Source organism: Amblyomma mixtum, chromosome 2 (genome assembly GCF_055824585.1).
Source record: "Amblyomma mixtum isolate Tamu chromosome 2, ASM5582458v1, whole genome shotgun sequence".
NCBI classification, from domain to species: domain Eukaryota; kingdom Metazoa; phylum Arthropoda; class Arachnida; order Ixodida; family Ixodidae; genus Amblyomma; species Amblyomma mixtum.
The window spans coordinates 92,438,895-92,456,439 of NC_143013.1; the positions used below are offsets into that span (position 1 = coordinate 92,438,895).

At 46.3% G+C, this 17,545-nt stretch overlaps 1 protein-coding gene across 1 annotated transcript in view; it reads left to right on the forward strand.

Moving 5' to 3' along the window:
* The first annotated feature begins 13,339 nt into the window (after window positions 1-13,339).
* LOC149360179 (arylsulfatase B-like) overlaps window positions 13,340-17,545 on the forward strand; it is a 37,868-nt gene continuing 33,662 nt past the window's right edge. Inside the window, exons 1-2 of the mRNA XM_089567796.1 lie at window positions 13,340-13,372; window positions 13,467-13,577. Of these exons, the coding sequence (XP_089423922.1) occupies window positions 13,340-13,372; window positions 13,467-13,577 (144 nt within the window). The remainder of the gene's footprint in view (window positions 13,373-13,466; window positions 13,578-17,545) is intronic.

A 17,545-nucleotide genomic window follows, 5' to 3' on the forward strand; every position in this document is an offset into this window, starting at 1 on the left:
AATATGATGCAGCCGCGATGGGTGCTCAACTCTGTAGCTCGCCTGCGGTAAGCGTCGAAGTTGTCCCCTTTGAGTTTATGCACGTTGCCTTGTTGAACAGCTGTGTAAACTAGCCGGAGAGCTGCGCACTTCTGCGTAGATGCTGCAACTGTGCCTGCTGTAAGCGGAGGTTCTGGCAGTGCTTCGAACATCAGAACGTCTCCTGGTGGAAATGGTTCGTCAACAGTTGCGTCTAGTGGCAGACGGCTTAGCGCATCGGCGTTTTGATGTTTACTCCCATTGCGGTAGACCAGAGCGTAGTCGTACGCTGAGAGTTTGATGGAATGCTGCGTCGGCTCGATGACACCTTGCTGCTCCAGTTTGTCCAACTCTTTTTCAACTGAATCTCGGAGAGCAAACGGCACCGGCCTGGCCTTCAGAAATTTGGGTTGCGCGTTGTCCAACAACTCCAGTGTGACCGGGGGCCCTTCGTTTCCTGGAATCTCTTCCGAGAATACTCTTTCGTATTTCTCTTGCCGTTGCTCAACCATGTTCTGGCTCGGCGTCTGGTGTATGCCGCATATCATCACGCCTAGTGGAGAAAACCAGTTTCTCCCTAGAAGGCTTGATCCTGTGCCCTTCACAACAAGCAGAGGTAGCGTATGGGTCTGGCCGTTGTAGTTAACCTGCACGTTGGCAGAGCCCAATAGTGGCAGATTCTGTCCTGACCACGTTCGCAGGTGCGTGTCGTCTTGTTGCAGGGCGGGTGCGTCAGATGGCCATGAAGTTCGGAACGTGTCCTCACTGATCAGAGTACAGGCTGCGCCGGAGTCCACCTCGAACTTAATCAGCTGGTGATGTACGCTTACTTCTGTAAAAATCTTCGGTCGCGTGCCGAGATTCATGGTGTTCAGGTCGTACAACACAGATGGTGTTGCTGATGTTGCTCCATGGAGATCAGATAGCGGCGTATTCTCTGAGGCGTTGACGCTGTGATTAGGCTGGGAAGGTGACTTTATCTTGGCAAGTCTCCGTTTCGTAATGCATGCTCTTTCGATATGCCCTCGCTTGTGGCAAAAATTACACGTGGCTGACTGGAATCGACATCCCTGGGGGTTGTGTTGGTCGTCACACCGCCAGCAGCGTTGTGCCTTTTTGACCGATTTTACAACAACAGAAGGCTTGCGCACCTGGTTGCTTGTCTGGTGTACCGGCTCGGTGTTCCGGCGAATCCCTCTCTGCTGGTGACCGGCGCTCTCCGCTCGAACGGCGATGTCGTAAGCTTTGCTGAATGTGAGGTCCTTCTCAGCGAACAGGCGCTGCTGCAGTGACTCGTCACTCAGTCCGCACACAAATCTGTCGCGTAACATCACGTCCAAGGGAAGCATGGTGGTGTTAGCAGAAGAAGCTGCGTCTCCCTCCTGCCCGGTAGCTGTTGTCGACAGCGTTCCAAAATTGCAGTCGGCAGCGAGCCTCTTGAGCGCGGCTACGTAGGCGCTCACAGTTTCTCCTCCCAGTTGATCTCGTCGTTGGAAGCGAGCCCGGCTGTAGACCTCGGATGGCCTTGGGTCGTAGTGCTTTTGCAGCGCTTTGACGATGTCGTCGTAAGACACTGCCGCTGGTGTGCTTGGCTGAATAAGGGCGCAGACAGTATCGTAGGTCTGCTCCCCGCACAGCGTCAGCAGGTTGGCCCTCTTCAAGGCTGGGTCTGTGATGTTGTTAGCTTCAAAGTAGAACTGAAGGCGTCCAACCCACGATGACCACGATGAGCCGTTGAATTCCGGTATCTGATTGGGAAACCCTCGCGTAGCCATGGCTTGTCAATAGCGTTGCGTAGCGCGGGTCGAATCCACTTTCTCGTCGCCACTGTCGTGTCCGATCGCTGTGTTGAATGCAGCGAAAGACGCACACGGTACTTTTAGACTTCGTTTATTTAAAGCCGATGAGGGTGCGACCAGCGTCGACCGAGGCAGGAGCCGAACTGGCCGCCCGAAGAAAGGAGGGAGTGGAGAAGCGTCCACGGCAGGGAGTGGCTTCCCAGAACAGGAGGAGGGTGCGGGGGCGCACCGTGGGGGGGCATCTGGTGACAGCGTGCGACGAGGGGCAAGCGGTCGTTAGGAGGAGGATTGAGTGGTCGTTAGGAGGAGGATGCGAACTGTCGTTAGGAGGAGGACGCGGGGGCGCACACACACAAAAGCAATAAGGGGACACAACAGTAAGTTATCATTCTGTGGCTCTTTCTGTCTTTGTAAACGGTTCTTCGCAGCGAAATACGCATATATCGGCGAGAAAATTCATTAAAAAAAATCTCCCGCCAGATGATTCAAACGCACAACTTCCTCACCGAAAAGGAAGCATTGGCATCCTTTTGAAGTGAACATGGTTGTAGCGCAGCCTCTGAGATCCGGGTTAAATAATCCGCTGTCTACGCGTGCGTTTTACTTGCGGAATCTGGAGGAGATGGCGACATGTGTATACCGTTTTTGGTCTTGTCTACCTTATAAAGACCAAGTTGTCCGTCAGAGTGGCCCCTTCCGTGTAAAAATGGTCTATAGACAGTCTATAGACACTTTATAGACTGTCTATGGACTCCTTATTGACTTATTGACTTCCTATAGATATTACTTTTTGTCTATTCAGTCTATAGACTGTCTATTGATAAAAGTCTACTAAAAGTGTATGGCCAGAAATCTATAGATAATCTATAGACTGTCTATTGCATTTGTATTGTTTATAGACAGTCTATAGACTTTATATACAAAAGTCTATAGACACTCTATAGACTGTCTAAAAAATTTTTTGTAAGGGCTTGCATGCTTAGAGTGCAATATCGAGAGGGGCCAACATTTGTTTTTCCACACAGATCTTAAATGCCAAGCCATTCCATGCGACCACCAAAACTGCGTTATCGCGGCATAAACATAACAAGACTCAAAAGGTCCAGACCTTCTCCCCTCGCTTTGTTCTTCACAGAGCGTTCATTTTCCGCACTAAATAGACTTATGCCGTTGGTCAGAAGTGAGAAGAATGCCCTTGCCGCAGAGAGAGCGAAGCCTGCATCGTCTCAGAGATAGGATGAGCCCGAGTTCCACAAAGGAATAAATGGGCCAGGCCGTTCCTCTTTTTTTATAACAACTGCAGTCATACCCGGGAAAGGTGATGTGAGTCTGAGCGCTAAGATTGATATGCCCAGCGATTCTATACGAGAGATCATTGCCGACCAGTGGAGTGCAGCTTCACAGCCCGGAGTGCAACAAATGCAGGACGTGATCATAGGAGATGCTCGCCCATACTTCTACTAGGGCAGGCGTGATAGATAACGGTAGGATAGCCCTGGGATATAAAATAAGTGTAGTTTGTGAAAGTGTGCGCCTCTATGCGGTCGGCGAGGACTACATTTTTCTATCTGGTAGTCTCTGGCAGGCAAGGGGAACGTTTTTCGGGATTCGGCAGGTACTGAACCATGGAGGAAGGAAAAAGAGAGGAGAGGCCCTTTCCACACAACACCATGGGAGAAAAATTTGGAGGAAATCACGTGGTTTTTTTCGCGATCGGGATGCCACCTAGTCCGGGCAGCTTAGCAACGGCGTCGTAGTTGCTGCTTGCAAGCCGGGCGGTAGCAGACGACCGCGGCGTAGCAGTTGCGGTGCGGCGTACTTTTCTCAACTGCTCGAGTTTGTTTTTGATCGTGCTCACAAGCTTACGTTGGCGCCGTTCACTGATATCTCAGGCGGAATTCGCTGCAAAACTCTCGTTGTTGCGTGCATTGATTTCAACGTGCTCGACCACGATCGCACGGGCATTTCGTCAACTGCGTCACTGCTCGGAGCCGTCGGGAGACCGCCGCTGCTTACTGAGGAGCACTCGCGCTGTTCGTTTACCAGTGATTCAATACGCCGTGCGCTAGAGAGGTCGTCGGCGTATTGCGCGGACGTTTCGCGTCCTGTGCGTGCGGTGTGCGTGTGCCATTCGCGCTCCCGTTTCCATCGGCAGTGAAACCTCGTTGCTATTAGGCGTGCTCTTGCAACGCTCTAGTGATCGTCACTGGTGTTAGTGTAACTATTTTCGTTTTTCGCGATTGCGCTTGTGTGAGCAGCGGGGGCCATGACATCGGTGGAGGGCGATATTTTAAAGGAAGCCGCTGCGCTCGCTTTGCATGCTTGCACGCCCCTGTTATACGCCGCCGGTAAAAATGAAAAGAAAGAGACCCTGCGCCTAAACAATACCTTAGAGATTTTTTTTCTTTAATAAAGGCGAAGGGTTAGTTTTGTTCACTGCAATATCTACATAAAGATACGAATGCACACAGGATGCCGAGAACTTCATTTGTAAAAAACATTTATTTTCTCACAAAAAACAACTCGCACGAAAAAACGTGGCTATTTACAATATCTTCACATCATATACAACAACACAAAAGCTTCTGCTCTATAACAAAGTCATCAACTGCAAACAAATGACATTTGTCAAAACTTCAACCCCATATGCAAACCTGCGCTCGGCTGCAGGTCCTTTAAAAAAAAGCACTTTTTATTTTCGCGATACCTTCATTTGAGGAGAATGCAAAGGATTAAAAAGTAAACTGACGTAAAAAGGTCTGTTAATAATGGGGTGAACTGTGCCTAGAATTAAAAGGAGTGCCATACGCCGTGCGACGGTGAAGAATAAATGGGCACTCTTATATTCGTTTCCACATTTCGTTTCCACATTTATTTTGGTTTCCATTATTTTCGTTTCCAATAAATAAATAAAACATGTGCCCCCCTCGAACAAAATTTCTGGCTACACCACTGCTCGTGTGGAATTCGCGCGGCTAGGGGCCCGCGTTTCTCGCGTGTGCTTAGTTGTCCTTCGCCCACCGCAGTAATTGAAAGCGACGGTCACTTCCCGTGCTTACAAGAGTTGAGGAACAGGGAGGAGATTTTCGATACCGGACGAATGCCCTTCCCGGGCATCGGTGGCCGTCGTGTGGTTTCGCGCGACGAGGGGCCCACGTTTCTCGCGTGTCCTTCACCTCACCCGGTGAAGGCTAATTTCGAGCGCTGAGCTAAACAAGCAAGTATACTAGTTTCATCGAATGCAGCCTTCAACTTCAGAGTCCCAGGGACGGGCGTTGCCAAAGGGGGGCCACCGCAGATAACCACCGCAAGATGGGCCACCGCAGTAATTGAAAGCGAAGGTCACTTCCCGCGCTTGCAAGAGCTGAGATAAGTATTTTTCTCGGCTGCTACTAATTGTGACCAGGGCCGAGCAGTTGGAGACGGCGCGGAGACGACGCAGTACGAAGCAGTAACTGAAAGTAGCCGCCTGTCTCACACGGGTATTTCCGCTTTATTAACTTTTCCGCTGACGAACACCGGCATAGGGCGCCCTAAACCGGCCGGTAAGCAGCCAAGCGCCACCAGCGCGGGGATCTGTACCCCTGCGGTAGCACGCTCCTTCGTTGGCTTTGAAACGCGCGCGCAGTAGTCGAGGGCGGGACTTATGCGATGACGTCAGCCCGGACAAGATGGCGCCGAGCTGGTTTCCGGCTTCACAAAATGTCACGTGACGGCCTCTCCTCTCTTTTTCCTTCCTCCATGTACTGAACAGTCTTGACGCGAAAACAGGCGCTGTAGGTCACCTCGGATAAGATTGAGGACGGCGTATGTGGCTCCATCCACCGTGACTGCGAGCAGTTTATAGCGGATTTAAACTTTTATACATATAACACGTACATGGAGGAGGATCGTGGCTTTAATACAAGCGATTGCAAGCTGCATGTGCAGGAGCTAAGGTTTGGAGAACTTGCCTATCGTGGAAAGGTGTGCGAGCGCTCATGGAGTTCAATAATAACCAGGACAAGCCGCGGCGTCTCTCGTTGTTCATTATGAAGGGAAATGTCTGCATAGTTAAATCGCGGGATTTGACCGCAATTTTACGTCTTTGATTATTAACCGAACTCGAGTTCTCTGATGATGCTACCCCATCTCCGTACTGTGCCTTAGTTCCCAGAGCGGCATCAGGAATGAGGGTGGCTTAAGGGCATCTGTTGAATAGGCTAAAGCATGAAGAAACCGGGGCCGTGCCGTCATTTTCTACAGGCAACGGAAAGCTGGATAGTGTTTTAATGCCAAGATAGTGCCTCTATCTTTCTACTGTTCGCTAAGAGCGCAAGAAATGCGAGACAACTTTAGATGTTTAAAGAGCAGAGAAATATAATAATAAAAAAATTACAGGGACGCTGCTATGAGCACGTAAAACAGCTATGGTAATCGCTCTGTTTAAGCATTCCTTTTCTACCACTCAAAATTAGCAAGAAAGAAAACGTTTACTCTCTCTGTAGGGTGCGTATTAGGCGTTAGGCAAGATTGTTTTACTACAGCTGGGGCAGCTGAGTGATTTTCTTTAGCAACGATAGCTGTTGGGAAAGTTTTTAGACGAAGCAGGAAGCGTCACCGGTAGTTGACATCAAGTACCTCTCAAAACAACGGAATTACGAAACTGTTTGGCGCGAGGCATGATTGTAAGCCTGCAAACAGCAGAAGAGTGCGCTTCTGTGTTTCTACGGACATGTTATGATCGTGTACATTCAGCATCGTTATTAATGTGATAATCCTCGTGTCAGGAAAAAAGGGACAATAGCAACTGTGCGCTGTGATGGTCCCTTGTTGTCAGAAGAAAATGTTGGTGAAGGAAGACAGACGGAAGGCAGGTATGGCCATGCATTTTGGTCTCGCGTTTTGGAAATATATGTTGGCGTAGCGTATATTGTTCGAGTAGGCCAAGCCTCTAATGAAAACCTTTATATTGCTCCTCACTGCTCCGGAGACTACGCCAAGTAAGAAGACCGCGGCTACCTTGGAATAAACGCGAAGCACCCCGTTTGTAGGATGAAAGCCCAGACCTATATTACCCGAGGAAGGTCGGGGTTGCGAAATCCAGCCTGGGGGAGGGGAACAAGGTGGTGGCCTTATTTAGGGCTGTCTATCTCAACAGACTCGAGATCGCGGCAAACATTCGCCAGAGATCACATTGCGCTTGGAGACCAAGGGTTGCATATTAGACACAAAGCGTGTGTTCTTCCTCTGCGCCGGCCTGAGAAGAAGCTGAACTCTGTAAAAGGGATTAATAAAAAAAAATCTAAATATCAGTTATCAACTAACCTCGTATAAACCCTTCACGAAGTTCCAATTTCTTTCTTTTTACTTTCGTTTTCATATACAAATTGTATTCATTTTTGTCGGTGACGAGAAAAATAGAGACTTGCCGCGCAAGCTGCCGGGGAGTTGTTTCTAGTAGCACCCTTCCTAAAGACTTTTTTTCTGTAAAAAAACTAAATCCTCCCTTTGAAGTATTATTTGAGTGTTACAATTGATTTAAGTCTCTTACACAGAGGTGGTGTCAAGGTGTAGAGGCACATCATTTTTGTAGTTTTATAGTTGCCTCAGCATAATGCATTTAAGTGCGCCTGTGGCAAGGGCAGTCACCACGACTGCAAAGTGCAAACTGGCACTTAAAAGATACATGTGAAGTACACGTGAACTGGTGTGCCAATTTTTGTCCTTTTTTCTTTCAGTGTTGCCGCCAAGGTCTTCGGCATGCTTATGTCTGCCACGTGGAATATTTTCACCGCCGCCGTAAGTGAAATGGGTGTCCGGTTGTTGTATTCTACAGATATCGCGGAAATTGCAATAGCGCATTTTATTTTCTGTTATTCGCCAGGAAATCCATGGCTGACACTATTTTTTGTAAGGTAGTTAATCGACTATAGTTATAGCACGTATCCGTGAGTTCAGGAATGGATACCGGCGAAAGGTGTCTCCGTCGGCTTTGATAGAGGCTATATAGAAGAAAAAAATTCGCTGAAGGCCTAGCTTGGTTAATCCTGGCTGATTGCGAAAGCAATAAGACCTGGCTGCGCTTGGTTCTGCTGGTAGTTTCGTTTCTCGACTTCACGCGTAGCAGACTCGAACTCGCCACCTCTTCTCTCTTGTTCTTCACGTCGCTGAGCCACGATGTCACCGTCTCGAATCACCACAATGCTCTGCTCTTTCTTCTTGGCTGTATACTGCAATCTTCTTTTAGCAAGCCGCTCTTCTTTCTGTTCCGGCGTTTCTTCCGCACGGCGTTTTCTTCTCTTGTTATTATATCGCTCCGCACTGCTCATAGATTCTTCTTAGGCATTAAGTAAATTTAACAAACTAATTATTTTAGTAATTATAATTAATTCATAATTAATTAGTTAATTGATTTAATTAATTAGTGCGCCTCAACAGATGAGACGAGTTGGGCCCCCAGCTCTCCTCTTGTCGTGACGTCAGGCGGTCACGTGGTAGCGTGCCCCAGCTGCGCCAGAGCGAAGGATGAACCTCCATCAATGGCAGAAAAGTGCAAGCAGTATTCCTTTCGCAATAAAATAGGGCGGTCTCCAAGTCTATAGGCTATTTGGGTGGTCTATGGGCTCTTAGTACAAATACATGCCAGCATATCAAGCGTCCTCTTCATCTTGACCATTTATTTAATTTCAATACGTGAAATTCCCCTGGGAAGGGGTGTTACGTGAGAGGTGCGCATTCGTTTTGAGAGATGAGTTTTTGAATGAAACGCCTGAAGTGGTCTTTCGTAAAACAGCGACATCAAACATAAAGTGCTCCAACGGCATCTCTTCGAACGAGTTTAAAACCAAAAACACTTCAGTGATGCTCTGCAAAGTAAGACCTAATTAGAACTGTCAAATTTTTGCTTCTAATGATTTTGTAGCCTGATATAACGGAAAAGAAACTGGACGCTGAGGCGTCTTCAAGTGCTCAGAAATATAAACCTAGTTTTTGTGATCAAAACGAATTTATAAGGATTATTCGCCCAAATTGGCTGCTTTCCACGGTTATCCACTGTACATAGTAGTTAAAAAGTTTATTCGCTACAACACACACAAAATTTGGTCTTAATTGTGACCATACTCATTTTATTGCCCCTGCGTTTTCGGTGAGAAATATCGGGCACTGAATGCGGCACTCTATAAAGGAAATTACTTTTTTTTCGGGAAAATTTAATCCTTCTAAGAGATGACGCGCCATGCATCTCCAGAACGCCGTATTATTGCTCTGGGGCGACAGTGAACCAATTACGTGTTACCGCAGGCCCGGAAACCTACGATGACATCGAAACCCGAAGAATGTCCGGATTAACCCACCCTTGCCTACAGCTTGCGTGTACATCAAAGCTCCTGCAAATGACGCATAATATTGAGCAATCGATATGATTGAGAAATACTTGCTCAGGGAAAAGCAGTCATTCATAAAAAGCAGCATGCCATTATATAACTCGCCGCTTGGGAAACTGATAACACTGTCGAAGGCGAAACAACTTTTTCCTGTTCTGTATAATGACTTTGCGGTCTCGATCACATTTTTGAGGTGTTGGCAACATTGTGGATGCGATGTGTTGAGGATGCCTAGGTGTTCCAACAAAAAGTATTGGGTTTAATGCTTTTTGTACAACAGAGTGAATGAAACGTCTTCCTTCTGCGTTTAAGTTTCGATTATTTTGTCATCTTCAGAGCTTATTCAGCGCTGTCCTTTCCTAAGCGATGCGCAAGCAGCACAGTGACATCCCTGGCGATAGAAAAATCAGCATTTGAGTTGCAGCGAAATTCGATACACAAATTTTATTTGATTCCATAGAGATAGTAAGACACGATGAAGAAAAGCAAACAAATTTCAAACCGAAAAATATTGTCTTTCTTCTAGCAGCGGACAGCTCAGCTGTCTGTGAGTGCGTACTGTTTTACTTGTGGCGACCTTTATTTCTCGTTGTTAAGCTTAGCCTGACCTTGGCGACTGGCATGAGTTCACGCTGTAAAAGAGTCGAGAAATGACCTCGCGTCGCCGTATATAGCGAAATATTTGCGAACAATACCAGCTGTAAACCGCAGTTTCCGGTGTTGTAGTTTCATATCCGACACTGAAGTTGGATGCAACTAAACCATTTCATTGCTATAGATAGCATGGGACAGTGGAATGTTTTTTCAAGCCTTCACATCGTGTATTTATTGAGGAAAGGGAGATTGCTAAGCCCGTAATAATTTTATAGTTGCTGGAATATTCTTACTGTGCTTCTACATTTTCAGCATCTACCTATGTTTTCGGAACCGATTTAGCGCAGAAAACCGCTAATATGAAGCAATTTCACCCTTCTGCAACGCAATGAAACGTTACCTGTTGTTCTGTGAATTACCAGGCTAGATGATCTGAAAACTGCAAAGAGAAAGGAGTCCTTATATTCAGAAAGCGTTTCACATAGTCAATTCAAATTTTTTCGTCGCGCGATGCATCTCACCACCCTGAGAAAACTAAATGATCGAACTTGATCATAAAGCCAAAGAAAATGACGTCAAAGCCTGTCATTTACACCAGACCATCAGTCTTTAGTGGGAATAGGTCATGCTGAAAAAAAGAACCACAAGCAGTTCAAAGCGAGAATTCACTTTCAGTGACTCCTGCTAGTCGTAACAGCTGGAAACCAATATTCTGAAGGGCCTCTAAATTTCACACATCCTCCCAGCGCAAAATCGGCCCTCAGGGACGATTTAGCGTAGTGGTGCGGGCAAATAACGACGGTGCTTGACATAAGCGTGGTGCAAACTATTCACAAGTATTAGGACTCCCGTTATTAATGCGAGAGAATTACATGGCTCTGTCGTGTCAGCAAAACGTGCCCGCACAACTACGTCGTTCTCTGAAAATAAATGTGGGAAAGTGTGATGGTGATAGTGTGTGATAAAATGTTCCCCGTGGGAAAAGGTTGGGTTATGAGGTGTAATTAATTAAATACTCAAACGTGACAAAACGCGAAAAATACTTGGATGTCAAAATACCACGGACGTCGATATAATACATGTACGTCAGAACAGCCACGGTCGTCGATATACTATGTGGATGTTTTGCTTTCGCACAGCTCCAATGCGGATCGCCGCAGTGATCTCTGAGTTTTATTTGCAAAACGCTTCTGACGAACTAAAATACGAGATAGCCCTGCTTCTATAAGAAATTGAGCAATAGGGCCGAGCATTTAGAATGTAAAATGTTGTCTACTGGCAAGCTGTGATTGATTTCAATTCGGTAGGCGTTCATGTACAGTGTCACTCACACTTAGAGGGAACACGGCTCCGCGTGGCTACGCACACGCGGAGCACTATTGCGACCGAGTCGGTGGAAATCCCGTGAAAAAGGGCACATGGCACGAAGCACCACGTCGAGGCCCCTCTTCTCGTGAGCCACTCTGCATTGATTCATTAACGGGTTAGATGCAATGGCACTCCGCAGGTACGTGACCACGCGGAGCCGTGTTCCGTCTAAGTGTGATTGACCCTGTACCTTTCGCGTTTTCACATTCTGTCGGCCACCAGATCTGCGTGTTGTATGCCTCTCACGAGTTACAGTAGATTATAACGTAAACCGAAGGGCAATGAAAGGCAGAAGTGGTTTGCTTGCTTTGAAAAGTGCTCTTTCACTAAAGTTACCGCAGAGTTCTTTTTGCCAAAGAATGCGTGATTCGAACATATATACATCGCCTGTGAGTGTTACAGCGAAAGCGCGGCAGTTTTTCACTAACTGATATAGAAGGTGCAGGCATGAGTGTCCTACTTGGTGGTTGTTCACCTCTGCTACCACGGCAGAGGGCTTTGCTGAAAAAAAAATAGTCGCGTTTATGTTCCCCTGCTTACTCCGCTCAGTTAGATGAGGCGGTTGTTTTATGCCGTCTGCGAGTTCGATGACATTTTGAGGGTATGGCTGAGTTTCACAACAGGGCAGAAGAAACGGAAACTGCTGATGTGGTTTTTTGCTCGTTAACATCCTTCTGGGAACTTCGCAATCTAGGTTTAAGTTAACTGACAGCTTTTTAAATCTATCAATAAGCAAAAGTTCCTTTGTAGAGTTTTGGGCGCCAGAGGTGTTATCGTGTGGCATCAGGCAAGGTGAACGAAGATGACAATTTTAAGTTATAGCATTCCAACCTTGCTTAATAATTCGGTTATATTGTCTATTTGTTGACTGTCAGACCATTAAAGTAATGCAAGTGAGAACTGCACGCTCTTTTCTTATCGTGGCAGCAGCACCTATGTATATATATTCAAGGGAATTTCATCGCTTTCATAGTCTCATAGGTGTATTTCTTTGTGTATTCAATTTGATTCATTCTTGTTTGCTTAGAATGGCACCATGCGAAAAAAAACACACAAACCGACACGAAGAAAAAAAAACTGGCTGCATGCAGTAGTGTTTTATTCCGTTTCATAGCTCTTCAGCATCCCAGCACAACGGGATAATGAATGCCAGTAACCTTAAGAAATGATGCTAGGTGTCTGAAAATTATTTGAGCTTCTTCGTCGTGGTGTGCTCTTTTAGTTTCCGTATGAAGCAGCAGCAACATTCGAAGAATATATTTTCTTCATTTTTTCAGCTACGGGGCGAAGGCAGTGTTCTTAACGCTTGCCAGCGATCCCGGTGACTGGTCAAGTATTTTCCGATCCAACACTTCAGCAAACCTTTATTTGCGAGGTTAATTCCCACGTCATTTAGCCCAGCTTTATTGGTATCTCTCTAAGGGTTATGGTGATAGTAAATTACTGCTAAATTACACACAGCTGCAGCGCAGTTGTGTGTCCTTTTTGTTCTTGTCCTTTGTCTGAAAGCGCTGTTTTTCTCAAGATGCACCCCAACCAACTCGCCCATCAACACACCTTCCTGCTAGAGCACTGCGTTAAGGTGCAATTGTATACAGGGTGCTTGAGCGGAACTTTTCAATATTAAAAGCAAAAGTGTCTTAGGTTTAGATATTTCATTTCGGGCGCAGTAATACATGTGATGACATATGTCATGAAGCAGTTACATCATTTACACAAATGATATATGTTAACTTTTCATCCTTTACTTAAAGAAGTCTGCTTTTCTTCAGTGATCTTGAGCTGGCAGGTAGTAATTTATACATTCGTTTTCTGCAAGTTTCAAAAGGTGTTCGCGCTTGGGAATGTCGAGAAGTAAAATCTACCCATGAATAGAGCCATTAGGAAACTAGGCGGCTCTGGAGGTTGAACAACTCACCCCTGAACGCACGTATTACGTCACATTCTATGTACCGGTAGGCAGCTGCTAAATGTAGCACCTCTTTAGCCCGTTCGCGACGGGTAAGCTTCTCTCTTTCCCATTCTCGTAATTCTTCTCCCTGTACCTCCTCACCGTCCGGTGGAGGTAACAAAGAGAGGAGAGCATATGCACAGCCGACGCTGATGCCGCAACAGGAAACCCGGGTGATGAACCCTGTTAGAGCTTTAAAATGGCAGTCGCAATCGCTTAGCACACAAAAAACGAATAGGGACATGGCTTGCACGATCGGTAGCCGACGTGTTTTGGTAAGTGCTGCCTCGTTTTATGAAATGCGTTGGCATTAGAATGACGAAGGAGACGATTAAATACTAGATGGAAACGGTTTTCTTCATTTTTCAGGTCCTCAGTAGTGTATTAGGAGTCATCATTGCTATCCGTGGAAGTACGTTCGGCGGGCCCACTGCATGCGCGAGGAAACCGCACATCGTCTTTATAATGGCCGATGACCTAGTGAGTTGGACTCTTTCTGCGCGCTTGTTAGTGCGAAGTGAACTCTCATTTAGATGCTTAGAAAGCCACGAAGGAAAAAAAAAACAAGGAAACGACTGACGCTTGCGCGCTATTCACCTCTGAAATACACTTCTGGGAGATATTTCATTTTCAGAAAGAGCTAAAACTTCCTGTAGCTTTGGCATCATTCATATCTAGAAATGCTTAACTTAAATTTTTTGACTGATTTTCTATTTAACCCTTATCCGTACAAGCGTCGCCCTCGACGCTTGAGGCAGCACAATATGAAATGTAAAAGTCTAACCTGGAACATCTAATTCGTTTAAATACGAGATCTTAAATTTTTAGTATGCGGATTCTGCAACTTGTTGCGCATGAAGACACGAAAGGTCTTGCATTTCAAGCTAAATTGACAAAATTCCTTTTAACGGTGGACGAGATGGTGATAGGCGAGGCTGTGCAGTACATATTTCAACGGCAGTTTCTTGTACATCTGTAAGGTGCCAGCACGTCTACCAGCAGCTCGTGGAAACAGCTTTTCCATAAGACAAAGCGTTCACCTAGCCAGGGCTTACTATAAAGCTACTAGCCATCAAGCATACCGATTTTTATATGCGTCGATGAGTTCATGATGTACGCGCAAAATATTGTGTTAACAATGAAGGCACAACTGCTGTGAGGTATAGAATTGCGCTCATAAGCGGAAACATTTGCCTCGTTATTTTATTTTTGTGCATTAAGCAATAATTTTAACTTTTGGTTCACGGTGTTAAGCGGCCTGTCTGGATGAAAACGTTTGCGTGAATCTGTGCCTCTGGCAGTCGCCTGTGCTCTTTCGTATTTAAACTATAAGCGCAAGCAGAATATTACCCACACATTTCGTTCTATAATTTGTTCACACAAAGGTAGGTGTAAGTCATGTAAGTACATAAATTCATGCAGAAAACTTTGCGGGATGTGGATTGCCAGAAACTTTATTTCTTCGTCGCCTCAGTAAACACTCAGCAGGCATTCTTAGAAATCATAAAGAAAACATGTGCAATCGTTCTTTCGTGCTTTTTATTTACCTGCTTTGCATGGCTGGGCAGACATAAACTTTTATCCGCGAACCGGCAGTCTTGTAAATGACTGAACATCATTTCTCCATATAGTCTCCTCCTTTTACAATGCACTTGTTCCATCGGCCCACAAGCTCGCTTATTTCTTTCAAGAATACTTTCGGTTGGTCATGAACCCACTTTTGTACCAATCCCCGCAGGTCTATACGTTTTTACCGACTCGGCGACTGATCTCCGATGGATAAAACACAAAACAAATAACAAAAAACCCTATTTGCTTTCCTTGCTGTCGGCGACCTTTGGCTCGCGTCATACGCATGTCATAGCAAGGCCCTCGTTTATCTGCCCTTGTCGGCTGTAAATCTTAAAAGGAGATCCACAGTTCTGGCAGTACTGACGCCACACGCAGCAAGAGACAGCTCTCGAGCCACTGCCGCCCTCACCGTTCGACCCGGTCCCACGTGACACTTGCTGTCATACGTGACGTTTCATTACCGCCGCTATAGATAAGGGTTGCGCTGGTGAATACAGTGAACGTTCATGTATTGTTATCAAAATTACCGTTGAAAGTGGAATACTGGACCGCCGCTACCGCGCACTTGGTCGAGCATCGCCCATACGTGATACATGGAGGTCGTCCTCAGATACCACCAGTGGCACGTGGTGGATTTTTCTTCCAATTTGTAATGCAGTGCTTGAACATTAGAACTAGAACACTTACGCGAACGCTCGTCGATATGCCTCTGAGGACGAAGAAAAAAAAGTTAAGGATATCATCGTTTTCTTCAAATTTTATTCGTTCTTCTCGCGCTGTGCTTTGAAAATCGTCGTTTTGGTCCACATTAATCCGATTCCAAGCGCAAAAGAGCCCGGGAATGGGACCCAGTAAGACAGGGGACGAGCACAGTTCAGTAACACGGCCCGGCAGGATGATCTTAAATTTCGCGATGATTAATGTTAGCAAGATATCCTCTGAAATCGGGTACTGGCAAATGCCAACGTGTTCGGTATTTCCTTTGCTTTGTACCCGCATAGCTAATCTGTCCGATTTTACGCTATTGTGCGCTTCTATACACCACCGCAATTTTACGAGCATGGAGCAAGTCACCCAAAATGGCGAGAAAATTGAACCACCGCAACAGGGCAAAAAAATAACTTAAAAGCTCATGGTCTGAAGAAATCCAGTTTATCAGCACAAAGCGCTCACAAAATCTGATGCCGTTTTGCACTCATCAGTAGCACTAATCAGCCATTAATTTTTTGTGACCTAAATCAATTACACTAGCAACTCCAGTAGATAAAATACCACAGAGTTAATAACAAAAGAACAGTAAAAACTACAGCTCATTCAGCCTACTTGGCCAAATGCGAAGAATGTGCGCTAGCACGTCGCTTTTCATTTCGCTTTCGGTTCGGGGCTCGAGTTCCAATGTCAGGCTTCAAGCAAAGGTCGGCGAAATCGGTGATTGGGAAACTTAGTGGCAGCCGGCTAAAAAGTTTAGGACGGCTTAACGCACCTTGAGAGGTCACTGCGGTGGCAGTGCGTTCTGGAATCAGTGCTCACGGATGGAAGCTGACAAAGACGACGTCTTGCAATGCACAGCACGAGAGCAGCAGTCCCTCCCGCCGTAGGCATGTGCCATTAAGCCTAATGACATCATCATCAGCAGCAGCAGTTAACCAAGAACAACAAGTTAAAAGGAGGGCTTACCGGTTGTGGCGATAGCATGGTTCACATGGTTTTGCATGGGTTTTTTTCTGTACAAAACCATGCAAATAATTGCCATGAATGAAAGAAAGTTGTGGCGATAGGATAGTGCTCTCGTGTAGTGGCCTGCGAAGCTCATCTGTACCGGCGCCGCGGTTTCGGAACCCCGGTGCGGCGCAATCGCGTACATGTTTATTCAATTTCTACTGGTCTAACCCAAGTCATAAAAACATAGAATGTTTTTTTTTTTATATTTAAAAGCCCTAGTGCTCGCGCAATAAAACTTGTAGTGCTAGGCTTGCCATACATTGCATGAATAAGCCAAAGCTGCTATAGTTCATCTCTAACGTAATAGCTCTGCCCTCTGCAGTGCAGCCACACTCAAACTGCACATTCTTCCGCCCTGGTTCCTTCCGTGGCAGTCACCTTCTGGGTTACGGTTACGGTGCTCGGCTGTTGTCCCGAAAGACGTGGGTTCGATCCCGGCCGCGGCGGTCGAATTTCGATGGAGGCGAAATTCTAGAGACCCGTGTGCTGTGCAGTGTCAGTGCACGTTAAAGAGCCCCAGGTGGTCGAAATTTCCGGAGCCTTTCACTACGGCGTCCCTCATAGCCTGAGTCGTTGTGGGGCGTTAAACACCATAAACCAAACCAAACCAATACAGGGACTCGTATGAACCTGCATGGTTTGGTTTGGGTTGATTTGATTTATATATTTAAACATCCCCAAGCGACTAAGGCGAAGAGGGATGCTTGTAGTGGATGGCTCTGGATAATTTTGGTCACAAGAGGTTCTTGTTGTTTAACGAGAACTGACATCTCATAGTACACGGGACACTAGCATATCGCCTCCATCAAAATGCGGCAGCCGCGGCCGGGATCGAACCCGCGTCTTTCGAGGCAGCAGCCGATCACTATAACCACTAAGCCACCGCGGTGGCTTAACCGATATGGACTATGAGTAGGTTATTAGCTGAATACAAGTTGTAACGCGTCAGAAATGTCTCTTGTATGGACTTATACAGCTCACCTCAACAGACACGGGTAAAGTTGCTCAAATAAGAGCTCAGATGCGTCTTGTATCAACTCACATCTTCCTCATACAAAAGAGGTTGCGGCTCATGAGGGCATCATATCAAGCCGTGCATGTTTTGTGAAAAATCATGGGCGGTAACGCCGTTGATTAGTGACATGCGTGATTTG